Source organism: Chenopodium album, chromosome 24, assembly GCF_948465745.1.
Source record: "Chenopodium album chromosome 24, dcCheAlbu1.1, whole genome shotgun sequence".
In the NCBI taxonomy this organism is placed as follows: Eukaryota; Viridiplantae; Streptophyta; class Magnoliopsida; order Caryophyllales; family Amaranthaceae; genus Chenopodium; species Chenopodium album.
The window spans coordinates 31213631-31226167 of record NC_137857.1 but is presented as its reverse complement, the minus strand read 5'-3'; the positions used below and the strand labels follow the sequence as shown (position 1 = coordinate 31226167).

Here is a 12537-nt window from a genome sequence, read left to right as displayed (position 1 = left end):
TAGTCCCACACGAAATTCCGACCAACCGAGGTAGTCGATTTTGTTGCTGGTGGAAGATGAAGAAGAAACGTCTAAAAGGTGGGCCCTACTAGCGGATTCATGGACAGAATCCGTTAGTTGGTGGTAAAATCGAATTTTTGGAAATTTTGTTGGTGGTAAAGTAAATCTTTTTTTTTTATGTAGGTGGTAAAATCAATAAATTCATTTTTTGGAGGTGGTAAAAGTCAAAAATTCCTTCTTATTTTATTATTTTATAAAATATAATATATGATTGAGTGGTTAAGTCAGGATCTATGAAGTTTTACCGTTCATTTATTATCTTAAGATAACTATCTAAGCTTTTTGATCCATATCATCAAATAATCTATCAAACCAAGTTTTACCTTGCATTTGTTATATTAATCCACAATTACATACTTACTCTTTTTTTTTTTTTTTTTTAAGGGCGTTGATAATTTTATTGGCAAATTACAAGAAGGTTCAGTGTATTGTTTTGAAAGGGTTCAAGTTATTCCAGCGGATGATTACGAATAGTTCAAAATCCGTATCAACTCAACATAACTACAGAAACAGAAATATCCATTGTTGATACTGACATCGAAGACTTTCCAAAGTACTCTTACAACTTGGTACTTTACATGGTGTCAACTCATTCAAATGCACCGAAGGAATTGTGATAGGTTTTTATACTACCTTTCATACTATTTTTTTTATTAAACTATTAATTTTTGGGTTTTTCTACATTATAACCCTCCAATTTTCCGTTTTCTACGATGTGCCTTCCCTTTTTGAGAAATCTACACTGTAACCTTAAAATACATTTAGTTTCTATACGGTAACCTTGCCGTTAACAAATCCGTTAGTGGGGCCTACTCACCATTTTATAATATTTTTTTATCAATTTGCGTGCTGAAAATGGTTCCGTTAAAGGTTTTGGGGGGTATTTTGGTCCTAAAGGGTCCAAACTGAGCTCAGATTTAGCAAAATAATAACACAAATGCCTCGTTTTGCATATAAAAAATGTCTCCATTTGCGTGTTTACGTATTTAATATGCAAAACAAGACATTTGCGTCATTTTTTTTGTGAAATTTGAGCTCAATTTGGACCCTTTAGGGTCTTTAAGGGACAAAATACCCCCAAATCCTTTAACGGAACCATTTCTAACATGCAAATCGATAAAAAAATATAACTAACGGAATTTATTAACGGCAAGATAACGGCAAGGTTACCGTATAGAAGCTAAATGTATTGGTTACAGTGTAGATTTCTCAAAAAGGGGGGCACATCGTAGAAAACGGAAAGTTGGAGGGTTATAATGTAGAAAAACCTTTAATTTTTTTTTAAAGAATATATTCAATAATATTGCTTTAATTAATATTTTACCCTTTTATGTTTGTCTAGAAAATAGATGTTGTGGGACTAATCATATATGCAAGTGAGATTCATCGAAATGAAATTACCGGTATCATTAAACAGGAGATTATCTAATAGATCAAAGGTACGTAATTCACATTTATCAAACTGGTATCAAGCAAACAACAACAATAATAATCGGCTCACTAAGGACCTATTCTCTTTCGTTCACATAATATTCAATTAATAGTTCAATAAAAATAAGTTAAGTTCAGTAAAAGTAAGTTTTATAGTAAAAATTAGTAACTCTAATGAGCATGGGCGGATTTAGGGGGGGGGGGGTTCATTGAACCCACAGATTTTTTGGAAAAAAATTATAAGTTTTAATTTTTTTTTTTTCTTAAAAAAAAAAAAAAAAAAAAACAGGGTTAAAACAGTTTTTGTGAGGTAAATAATCTGTTGAGTAAGTTTGGCGCATTGGTTAGAGCTGAAAGTTAGAGCAGTGAGATGCTTATAATTCCTAGGTTCGATTCTTACTGGCCCCATTTTTAAGTTTTTTTTTTTTTTTTTTTCAGACAAAATAACATTAAAAAAAAAATGTTTATTGGGGACTTGGGATTTTTGTTTCATGTGAAGTATAATTTTTTGCAATAGAATTATACTTTAAAAGTAGTAGATTTATAAAAGTAGTAATGTTGTAACTAGTATAGACTTTAAAATTGAAAATAACAATTATTATATTGTTTATTTTGTGTATTATTGTAGATTGTAGAGCTTTTGTTACCAACTTACCATGAGTTTAGAGTCATTTTGGTTGTTTTAAAAAAAAAGTCTTTTTTGGAAACGTGCCGAGGATTTGCAAAAGTCCACTACTAGTTCTTCACCTAGTTCAAGGAATCCTCCGATAGAAGAAGATATTTTGTCTCCTATTGATGATGCGGATATTGAGTCGCAAAATTTGAACTTACGTATTGAATATTTAACTAATATATTATCATCGGTTTTTTTTTTTTTAGATTTCGAACCCACGGTTCAAAATTCCTGGATACGCCACTGTTAACGAGCAAATACAACATAGAATTAGTTTTAATAAATTTATTTCAATATTAAAAATTTAAGCTCACCAATAAAATTTAAATTAAGCAAAAAAAATAATTTATATTTATTTTTTGATAAAAATAAAGTTCAACGAAAAAAAAAAGGCGAACAGAAGATGAGCTTTTGGAGGTAATAAACAATGTGTGGACTCCTCAGAAATTTGATTACACAAGTGAATATAAAGCAGAGGAAAAACAATAATAATAACTGGATAAGCCCCGTGCGACGCACGACATAAAAAAATTCATTGAAATAAATATATATTTTATATATGTCCCTTATATGAGATAAATTATAGAAACATAACTATTAATTTCCATTTGCTATGATATATAGATCTTATTAATTTTGAGAAGAGTAAAAACTTAAGAAAACTATGCATTACAGGGTACTCTATAACCGAGAGTAATTATATTTTGAAGTCAGATAGTCACTCATAAATTTATAATATAAAATATGGAGTATAATAATAATAATAATAATAATAATAATAATAATAATAATAATAATAATAATAATAATAATAATAATAATAATTGTGTTACAAAAATATTGTTATAATTTATGGTAAAAAAATAAATAAGAATATGATGTAAGCAATTAATTTAGGCGGGAAAAATTTTAACAACAGCTTGACATGTATATAATTTTAAAAAGTGATGATGTTAGCGGTTGTTATTTTAGTTTATTTATAGATTAAAAAAAAAAGGTAATTAACAATCTCCAGTCACCAATGAATCAATGATAACAAAAAGGTCATATTGATTTAATGCATTTCAAAACATAAACTCGATTGACGTGACATTGAAAAAACTCCAAACAATCGAAGACAACAATATCGATCAAGAGACTATAGTTCAAGGGGTGGAGAAATGCATAAATGAAATAGAGAAAGCATTATATTGTCTACAGTAGGACCAAAAAGTATTGGCAAATTTATTTCATTTTCTGATGTTCTTTGTACTCGAGTAAGTTTGCTTGATTAAAAATTTATATGAAATTATAATGGGCTGTGTATCCTCTGAATATAACACCTTAATGCGTGTCTAACACTATTTTTTGCAAAAATATAATATGTTTGATATCCTTGATTATACGAAGAGCTAGTATATGTTAAAAAAGCGTTCCTAAGGAAAAAAAATACATGCAATGTCAATCTTTCTTATGGACCATAACATGTCAATAATACATCCACACAACTACTACGTAATACAGTAAATGTAATTCTTATATTCTCTAAACTCATGACCAACCGTAATTAAGTTAGAAATCTTACACCATTTTTTTTTCTCAAAAAAATTATGTAGATATAACTCAGTTTACAATTAAAAATCTAACCTTAATTTGGGATCGTTTTATTTTGTATTTTTATAAACATAATGGATTAAAGGTGTACAAAATATGTATTCATACACTATGTATTGTATATCCAATATATTTAAAATTTGTCTTTGTACAAATCTTATCATTAAAAATCATAAACTCCATAGTAGCACTAGTTGTAAAACCGATAACATAAAATAGTAAAATACCATGTACTAATGAGAATGACTATGATGGCGTAATCCAAAAGAAAGATAATATAAATGAGTCAAAATTTTGGTAACGATTGAGGGACGCACGCCTATGACTAGAAACTTGAAATTAGTGAGGGATAATAGTCAACAACAAGATGCACAAATTATTACTTAATCATAGTTTTATAATTAAATAATTAAAATGAAATTCCAAAGGTAATTTTAACTTAGATTCCACCAAATACAGTGATAAATTCGCGGGAAAAAGGCTACAAATTCCCTTCGACGGTGACAGTTACAACCGGTAAAAAAACGCCGGCGGCAAGACGTGGGTGTAGGGCCCACCTTACACCTTAAAGATTGGATTTTTTAATAATTTTTTTGATAAAAGGTTGCCATTTGGAATTTTGGACCGCCAAATTTAATATTTTAAAAATATAAGTAGTTGGCATAAAAAGGATTAATTATAAAATAAATAAACTAAATAAAAATGAAAAAATAAAAAAATAAAAAAATGGGAAAATAAGGGAAAAACATGGTAGCGACCTGAGATTGTTGGAGGATGAGAGAGAAAATCAAGGGAATTAGAGAGAGAAATAAGAACAAGATTGAGGAAAAAATTTAGCCCTTTCGAAGGCTCATTTTTTTTTTCTTTTGAGTCTTCATCAAAGGGTAGTATTACCAAATTCTTTAATTTTTTTTTTCTTTTCAATATTTACATTACAAAATAAAATTATTCTTCGTAAATTTCCTAAATTTCGTTAATTTATGACAACCCCAGAAAAATTGAGACATACCCATTGAAGGAAGCAGCTAAAGTTTCAATCTTGGTTATTCTTGTGGCCCCCTGAATTCAGGTAAACCCTAAAAATTCTGTCTTTTTTTTTTTTGGTTGCCTTTTTAAAGGATTGCTTGTTTATGGGTTTATTCTAAAATTCCTTGCTTTCATGTTGAAATGTGGTTTTGATGCTATTTTGTGGTACCCATTTGATAAATTTGAAAAGGGTTTATTTTTTAATCTGTTATTCTTGCACATTTTCCCCTACCTTGTTTGCAGAATGTGCCCAAATGTGGTTAATTTCTTAACTTGATCCTAAAATGTGGTTTATTAGCTATATTGTGATACCCTTTTGTTCAATTTGAAAAGGGTTTAATTTTGTTTTTGATGCTTGTTATGCATAATTTAACTTTTTTTTTTTGGTTAAAACATAATTTTACTCTGATCATGCATATTTTGGTGGTTGTCCTAGGGGTGAAATCGGTCGAGTTGCTGGTCGTATTGTTCACCGAGTAGTGGTTCTTTGTCTAACCTAGACTGCAAAAATGAGGGGCACAGAAATACTTGTTAAGTTCAAGAAGAGGCCGGTTTTCCGGGTTCATATTGCAGCTCTTTAGCCTGTTCATACTTTGTAATTGCAACTCATTGTAGCATTTGTATAAGTCGTGGCAGCCGGTTGTAGATTTTGTATAATTCTTTAGTTAGTGTTTGTTTTCTGACCAGTTCTTGGTCATTGAAGTGAAATCTGGCGATTTTGTACAATAGCATTTTGTATAGGTGCTGGCTGTTGGGGGATGTTCTTTGTAGCCCCACCGCTCCAGCGTTGTGTTGAACAAGCGATGGGCGGAAGATGGAGGACTTTTAAGCTTCATTATACCTGTTTTGTGGTTTTGATTCTCAGTTTGGGGTTTCGTGGCTCGTCATCCCTCAATCTTGAAGGTAAGCTTAAGATACTTTATGACCTCTACTACGTATTTTGCAATGTTCCAATCTGGCTTTTGGTTTAAAATTGATGATTTTGTTGTAGGATCAACTTTGTTAAAATTCCGTTCTAGAATAGACTCAGATCCCTATAATTCCCTTGCAAGTTGGAATTCTGAAAATGATCACCCGTGTAAATGGAAGGGTGTCCATTGTGTCGACGGTAAAGTGCATATGCTGTAAGTTCCGGTTGTATTTACTATTATTGTTTTGGCTTATATCGATGGTATATTCTGATTTATTGCCTTAAAGTTTGAAGTGCTGTATTCAACTTTGACATTATTAGTGTTAGTACTCAGTAGGTAAGAGATTATTTTTATTATTGAATGAATTTCTCTTTTCCCTTGCAGAGACCTGAGTGGACTTTCTCTGGAGGGAACTCTGACGCCTGAGCTTGGGTACCTTGACAATTTAAGATCTCTGTGAGTGGTTTAATCCTTGAATTAACGTTCAAATGATCAAAAACTTCAGAATGATTTCCAGTTGTCACCATTTTGTAAGAGCTGGTTTCTTCTTATTCTATTGGAAGATTTGTAATTCTATTTGCCTTATTGAACAGAATACTCTGTGGAAACCGCCTCTCAGGGGCCATTCCAGTGGAGTTTGGATGTCTTACCAAGCTTGAGGTATTGGATTTGAGTGGGAATTATTTGACCGGAGTGATTCCAGCAGAGATTGCCAACATGGTGTCACTGAAACGATTGTAAGTGCCTTATTGAAAGTTCTAGAGATAAGTTTTTGGCTTGAAGTGTAAATAACCATACTCTTTTTATTGCTACAGATTGCTTAGTGACAATAACTTTGAAAGAACCATCCCTCCTGAGCTTAAGGAGCATAGCTTGTCTGTGCTGCAATTTGATGAACACCTTGCATCTGTTACCAACAGAAAATTTGGCCACCGGTAAGGATTACATGCAGATCAAGATTTTCTGGGTAATTTAGAACTAGGGTTTCTTACTTTCTTTACATGGTTTCCGTTGTACAAGCTCTTCTTTGCTGGTATGTGCTTAATTTGTTACCTAATCTGTAATGTGCGCACTAGCTGATTCTAGCTAAAAATGTATAATTTCTACATCAGTGTATTTTCTCCTTTTATTTCTGTACCTTTTGGCACTTTTGTTTACTTTGAGACCCCTTTTTTTCAGTTCCATTTAAATATTTAACACACACCCATCCCATTATCATTCTAAGTATTTTCCGTGTTACCATTTGGTTCTCTGCCTTTGTGAGCAATTTTCTTTATTCTCAGTCTTGCATTTTCATGCTATCATAAGGATTGCATTCTGCAGTATCTGATCACTATTTTTATCAAACTGACCTTATTTTCCCCCTGATTTCAAGGCCAAAAGTTGCGATGGAGTCTTGGCTTGGTCGTGGAAGTAACCAAATTGGTAATCTGGAAAGTAAGTCAACATAAGCTCCACAGTCCTGATCTAATTCTTATACTATAAATTGCTGACATGTTTTTTTTTTCCCGTGTAAAACAGCTTCATATGAGCCAAACATGCTTCAAAATGTACAGGTGCTAGCTACTGTTACTCGTCGTAAATTAATTGATCAGTCAAATGTTGAAGCTTTACCGGCTAAAAGCAGTCCTGTTTCTCAAGTCACCTCTCAACCAGTTCTAAGTAGTAGTGGGTCTTTTCCAGCCTTAGTCAAGGAGAAGAGCCAGTCTCGATCACCCTCTTCAGTGCCTTCTGATTCTAACTCACAGCAGGAGAAAACACCTGCTCAACCTGCCCAATCCCATGCCAACACAGGAAGGCCTTCTCAGAAGGTTTGGGTGTTCGTTGCTATTGGTCTTGGAGTGTTATTTTTGCTTGCCGTTGCTGCTGCTTTGTATTTCATGTGGAGAAGTCGAGGTGCAAGGCCTATAGGCCCCTTTAAGACTGGCATTAGTGGGCAATTACAAAAGGCATTTGTTACAGGTGAACTTTTCGATTCTTTTCACGGGCATTTGTACTAAAATACATGGCTTTGTTTTTAAGGGTCTAAATAGCATCAGTGAGGCATCCGTGCATCACCATCAAATGGAGATTACAGTATGAGCCTGAGGCTGCTGACCGAGTCTGATCTCTAGTGTAGGCATAATGTTATTTGTGAAATCATAATATTACGTATCATCATAAAATGGTGAACTAATGACAGAAAGGAATGAAAATAATCGCACTTTTTGTTAAAATTAATAAATTCTCTCCCCTGCAAAAAAAAAAAAAAAAAAAAAAAAAAAAAGAAGTTGATGGTTCTCTTGACTGGATATGATGTGATAATGATCAAGTACTTGTATGTCCAAGGGAACTTTTTACTAAGTATTCCCCTGTCAAGCTAACTTTCATTAATATAGCCCTATAATCTGTGGAACCTCTTGCATCTTTCATCAATTTTTATTTTTTATTTTTATTTTTTTTGGTTGTATTCTGAGAAGATTATCCGGGGATGGCTGTCTTGCTACAGGAGTCCCTAAGTTAAATAGATCAGAACTGGAAACAGCATGTGAGGACTTCAGCAATATAATTGCTACTTTTGATGCTTTCACAATATACAAAGGAACCTTATCAAGTGGAGTTGAGATTGCTGTTGCATCAACTCTTGTCAAATCTTCAACTGATTGGTCAGATGCTGCAGAATTGGCATACCGGAAGAAGGTTTGTTGTCTGAAAATGCTGAAGCTCAAGGCGAATTTTTTAATCCCTTGGTTGCGAATTGTGCGTGATTTGACAAAACTAACAAAAACATGCTTATTGAATCTCTTCTTGTAATTAACAAGTACCTGAACTTGATGCAATCTTGTGAACTGGAAATTCACTATCGAACTATTAAATAAATTAACTGATACCTACAATTATGATGTAAAAATAATTAGACATTATAAAAAGGAATGAAGAACAACAAATGGGGTAGAGGGACTATGTTTATCAATAGTATTCATCATCTGACACTGTCTTGTTACAGATTGAAACATTGTCGCGAGTGAATCACAAGAACTATGTCAATCTTCTTGGTTATTGTGAAGAAAATGAACCTTTCACTCGAATGATGGTGCTTGAGTACGCCCCAAGTGGTAGCTTTTTTGAGCATCTTCACGGTAACTTTCCTTCTCTGCTAAAACTTGAGTGCTGTTCTGTCACTCCTATGATACTTTGTAAAAGGTTTATAATTTGACCCTCATTTTTTCTACTCTTCACTCAGTCTGTTATTTTTGTGCATGTGTGTGCAGTTAAAGAAGTTGAGCATCTTGACTGGAATGCTAGAATGAGGGTAATTATGGGAGCAGCCTATTGTCTCCAATACATGCATCATGACCTAAATCCTCCAGTGGCCCATATGAACTTACGGTCCTCTATAATCTACTTGACTGATGATTATGCAGCCAAGGTACACCTTCCTTATACATGTACAAATGAATCAGCTTGCACCCGTGCCATGCTTTCTGTCTCCTTTTCTCACTGGTTTTTTTTAATGTCATTGCTTTTGTTGACCTAGCTTGTGGAGAAGCCATTTGATGTTTTACCTGAAGCTAAGGTGTCAGGTGAAGATGGTTCAAAGCCCTCTGTATCGACTAAAACTGCTGACCTACGGCAAAATGTGTATGAGTTTGGCATATTGTTGCTTGAAACCATCACAGGAAGGCTTCCATACTCGGAAGATCAGGGCTATTTGGTAGACTGGGTATAGTTCTGATCCAAACTCATCATCGTATACTACTCTTTTCTCATATCACCTTAGTTTTAACATTGGTATAACCCAATAAATTTAGAAGGACGATGCATCTCATACATTTTTACACTATCATGCCTCGGAATAGCTAGGAGTCATTTCGCATGAATTTTCAGAGTTTTCTACTGTATTTTATTGTTTCTAGGAGTCATTTTGCATGAATTTTCAGAGTTTTGTATTTTATTGTTCTAGGAGTCATTTTGCATGAGTTTTCTATTTTATTTTCTTATGGCGTGCTTGTTAAGATAAAGTTTTTACACATTTGTATATTCTTGATTTTCTATATCATCCTTGTTATGAAAGATGAGACTTATATTTCTGTCGAATAACCCCGGTCTGCTTAGTTCAGAATCCCTTTTCTTTTTCTGCATCACCAATCCGTTTTTGTGTCCATACAGGACTATGGATAGACTCGCTGTTGCTCACATTATATCTATTGGGTCTTGCAGGCTTTGAAGTACTTGAATGACAGAGAGAATAACAAGGACTTGATCGATCCAATTCTCAAATCTGTCAAGACTAACGAGCTAGATGTCATATGCGATGTTATTTTGCAGTGCATTAAACCCGAACCCTCACGTAGACCCACGATGAAGGAAGTCACAACGAAATTAAGGCAAGCCATTCCTATTACACCTGATGCTGCAGTACCCCGGCTCTCTCCCCTTTGGTGGGCTGAACTAGAAATCATGTCTGTAGAGGCATCTTAAATTTGTCCTTTCCTTTTCTCTTTGTATGCTTCAAAGATGTGCCTTGCTTGTTATATTGTAATCATATGCAAGAGAAATAGACCCACCCCCCAACTGAAGTACAAGAGGATATGCGCGGTTCTACCTTTTAGCTCTGTAATTTCTTGTGATTAATTTTTTATTTTTTTTCATTCATCTCCTCTTACTAGTACATTCTATGCCCTTGTTTGAAGGGAGGCATGTATCTTGTCCTCATGGATCATGTAATAAAAAGGTGACTCATGGGGAGGGATGACCGATCCAATCTTGACACACTTGGCCTGGCACCAACCAAGCTGAGAGAGTTAGCCTTGATTTTGGCCCTTGTACAACTTCGCTTGGACTGATCCACCTAGCACAAGTCCGAGTGACCTCGGAGACTATCTGGGCATGTATTCAGATATCCTCATTCGACTTGCTTTGAAACCCAGCCCATCACTTACTATGGTCACCTCTTGTAGTCATGTTAGTAGAGGGTCTCAAAAGAAAACTATTGCCCAACTTAAACTCTAACTTAACCTAATCCAAATCAAACCTGATAATGAAATTAAATAGGTTGATCATGTCACTTAAACAGGAAATAGATGTTGATCCTAGAGCTGTTAAAAACCGACCCGAACTGGTGAATCCGAACCATTTCAAACTGTTCCAAAAAGGAACCGAACCGCTAAAAACCGTAAACCGACCCGACCCGATTTTTTAAAACCTGAAACTGAACCGATCCGAATGTTTGAGAACCGTTAAAGAACCTTACCCGTTATCAAGCCGAACTGATACAACCCGAAACCGAAAACAACCCGAACCGAGTACTTCCAAACCCGATAGCAACCCGACCCATTGTAAACCGAAACTGTTTAAACCCGGCAAAAACCCGATAAACCCAAATCGTTTACTACCTGTAACTGGTTAGGATTGAACCGTTTATAACCCGTAATAAGTTATGATCGAACCGTTTACAAGCAGTAACCGGTTATAATCGAACCGTTTATAATTCGTAAGTCCGTGACCCGTAATGACCATGGAGTTTTTTTTTTTTTTTCTTTTTTTTTTTGGGGTATATTTTATCAATAGTTAAACAAAAGGGTTTAATTTGAATTACAAAGTATTTATATTGAAAAGGTTTGGAATTTTGATGTCATTGAAACTCTTATGTTAAAATATTATCGTTGGAACACTATATTGTATTAAAAAAAATTAAAAATCTAAATCAAAAACTTACTCTAGATTTGTTATTATTATTATTTGATCCTTAAAATCATTATATAAAAAAGGAGCATAAAGTTAAATAACTGATTAATACTCCGTATGATCTACTAGAAATAACTAATTAAAGAATTTTGAGGATATACTAGACGATATACGTTAACGAAACCCGTTTAAAACTGGCAAAACCAGTTGTCAAACCGACTGAGTTCAACTTGAACCGATTACAACCCGAACCGATTACAACCCGACCCGATTAAGACCCGATATGTGTTGACCCAAAACCCGGTTTAAACTGAAAAACCCCATTTTTAAACCGACCGAATTTAACCCGAACCGATTATGACCCGAACCGATTATAACCTGGACCGATTAGAATCCGACCCGAAAAGAAACTGTAATAAAAATAAACTAAACCGAACCGACCCGAAATTATATAAAACCGACCCGAACTAACCCGTTAACAATTCCAACCCGTTATAAAGCGAAAACCGATAAACCGATAAACCGAACTCAAAACTGAACCGAAAACCCGATTGACACCCCTAGTTGATCCAATTCAGTTTAGGCCTTTGTTGATTCATTTTATTTTGTTTAAATTATTTTATTGACTTAAACAGGACATAGATGTTAAAAGTACTTTTATTTTTCTATTAATGTTTTAAATGTGTATAATTTTGTCCGAAATTTTTTGAAAACACTTATTATCCTTTCCGTCAATTTAAGTGTGATTTGACTTTTGCACTATTTACATATACCACTTAGACCAATATTTATGGTTTATACACAAGATCAAACACATTATATGAACACCTATTAGAGTTGTCTCAATGCATAGTTTTCGAATATTAACTTTGATGATTTATACATTATTTATTAATAATTTAAAATATTATTGATCAAAATTTCACATTGACAAATACATCGGTCAAACTAAGGGCCTGTTATGATTTACTGAGCTAAACTGAACTGAATTGTTTATAAAAGAAGTAAATCAAGAATTGAAGTGAACTGAATTGATTGAAACTGAACTGAACTAAACTAAACTGAACTGAAATTAAGCCAAAGAGAACAAGCCTTAAGACACTTATAAAAAAAGCCAAGAAAGTATAGGTCAATTTTAGTCAAATAAGTTAAAATAAGACAAATCAAACCGGACTT

At 33.7% G+C, this 12537-nt stretch overlaps 1 protein-coding gene across 2 annotated transcripts; it reads left to right on the top strand.

Moving 5' to 3' along the window:
- The first annotated feature begins 4470 nt into the window (after positions 1-4470).
- LOC145610404 (protein MALE DISCOVERER 1-like) lies at positions 4471-10448 on the top strand. Of its 2 annotated transcripts, XM_081665749.1 has the most exons (14): positions 4471-4641; positions 4751-4826; positions 5220-5686; positions 5775-5907; positions 6079-6150; positions 6288-6431; positions 6510-6629; positions 7070-7131; positions 7216-7656; positions 8183-8373; positions 8681-8813; positions 8946-9103; positions 9212-9397; positions 9895-10448. In XM_081665749.1, exons 3-14 carry the CDS (start codon positions 5542-5544, stop codon positions 10153-10155), a joined length of 2046 nt encoding a protein of 681 aa, XP_081521875.1. In that variant the 5' UTR covers positions 4471-4641; positions 4751-4826; positions 5220-5541; the 3' UTR covers positions 10156-10448. The 2 variants fall into 2 exon arrangements, with proteins under 2 accessions (XP_081521875.1, XP_081521876.1); XM_081665750.1 differs by lacking the exons at positions 4471-4641; positions 4751-4826 and adding an exon at positions 4918-5042.
- Positions 10449-12537: the final 2089 nt, after the last annotated feature.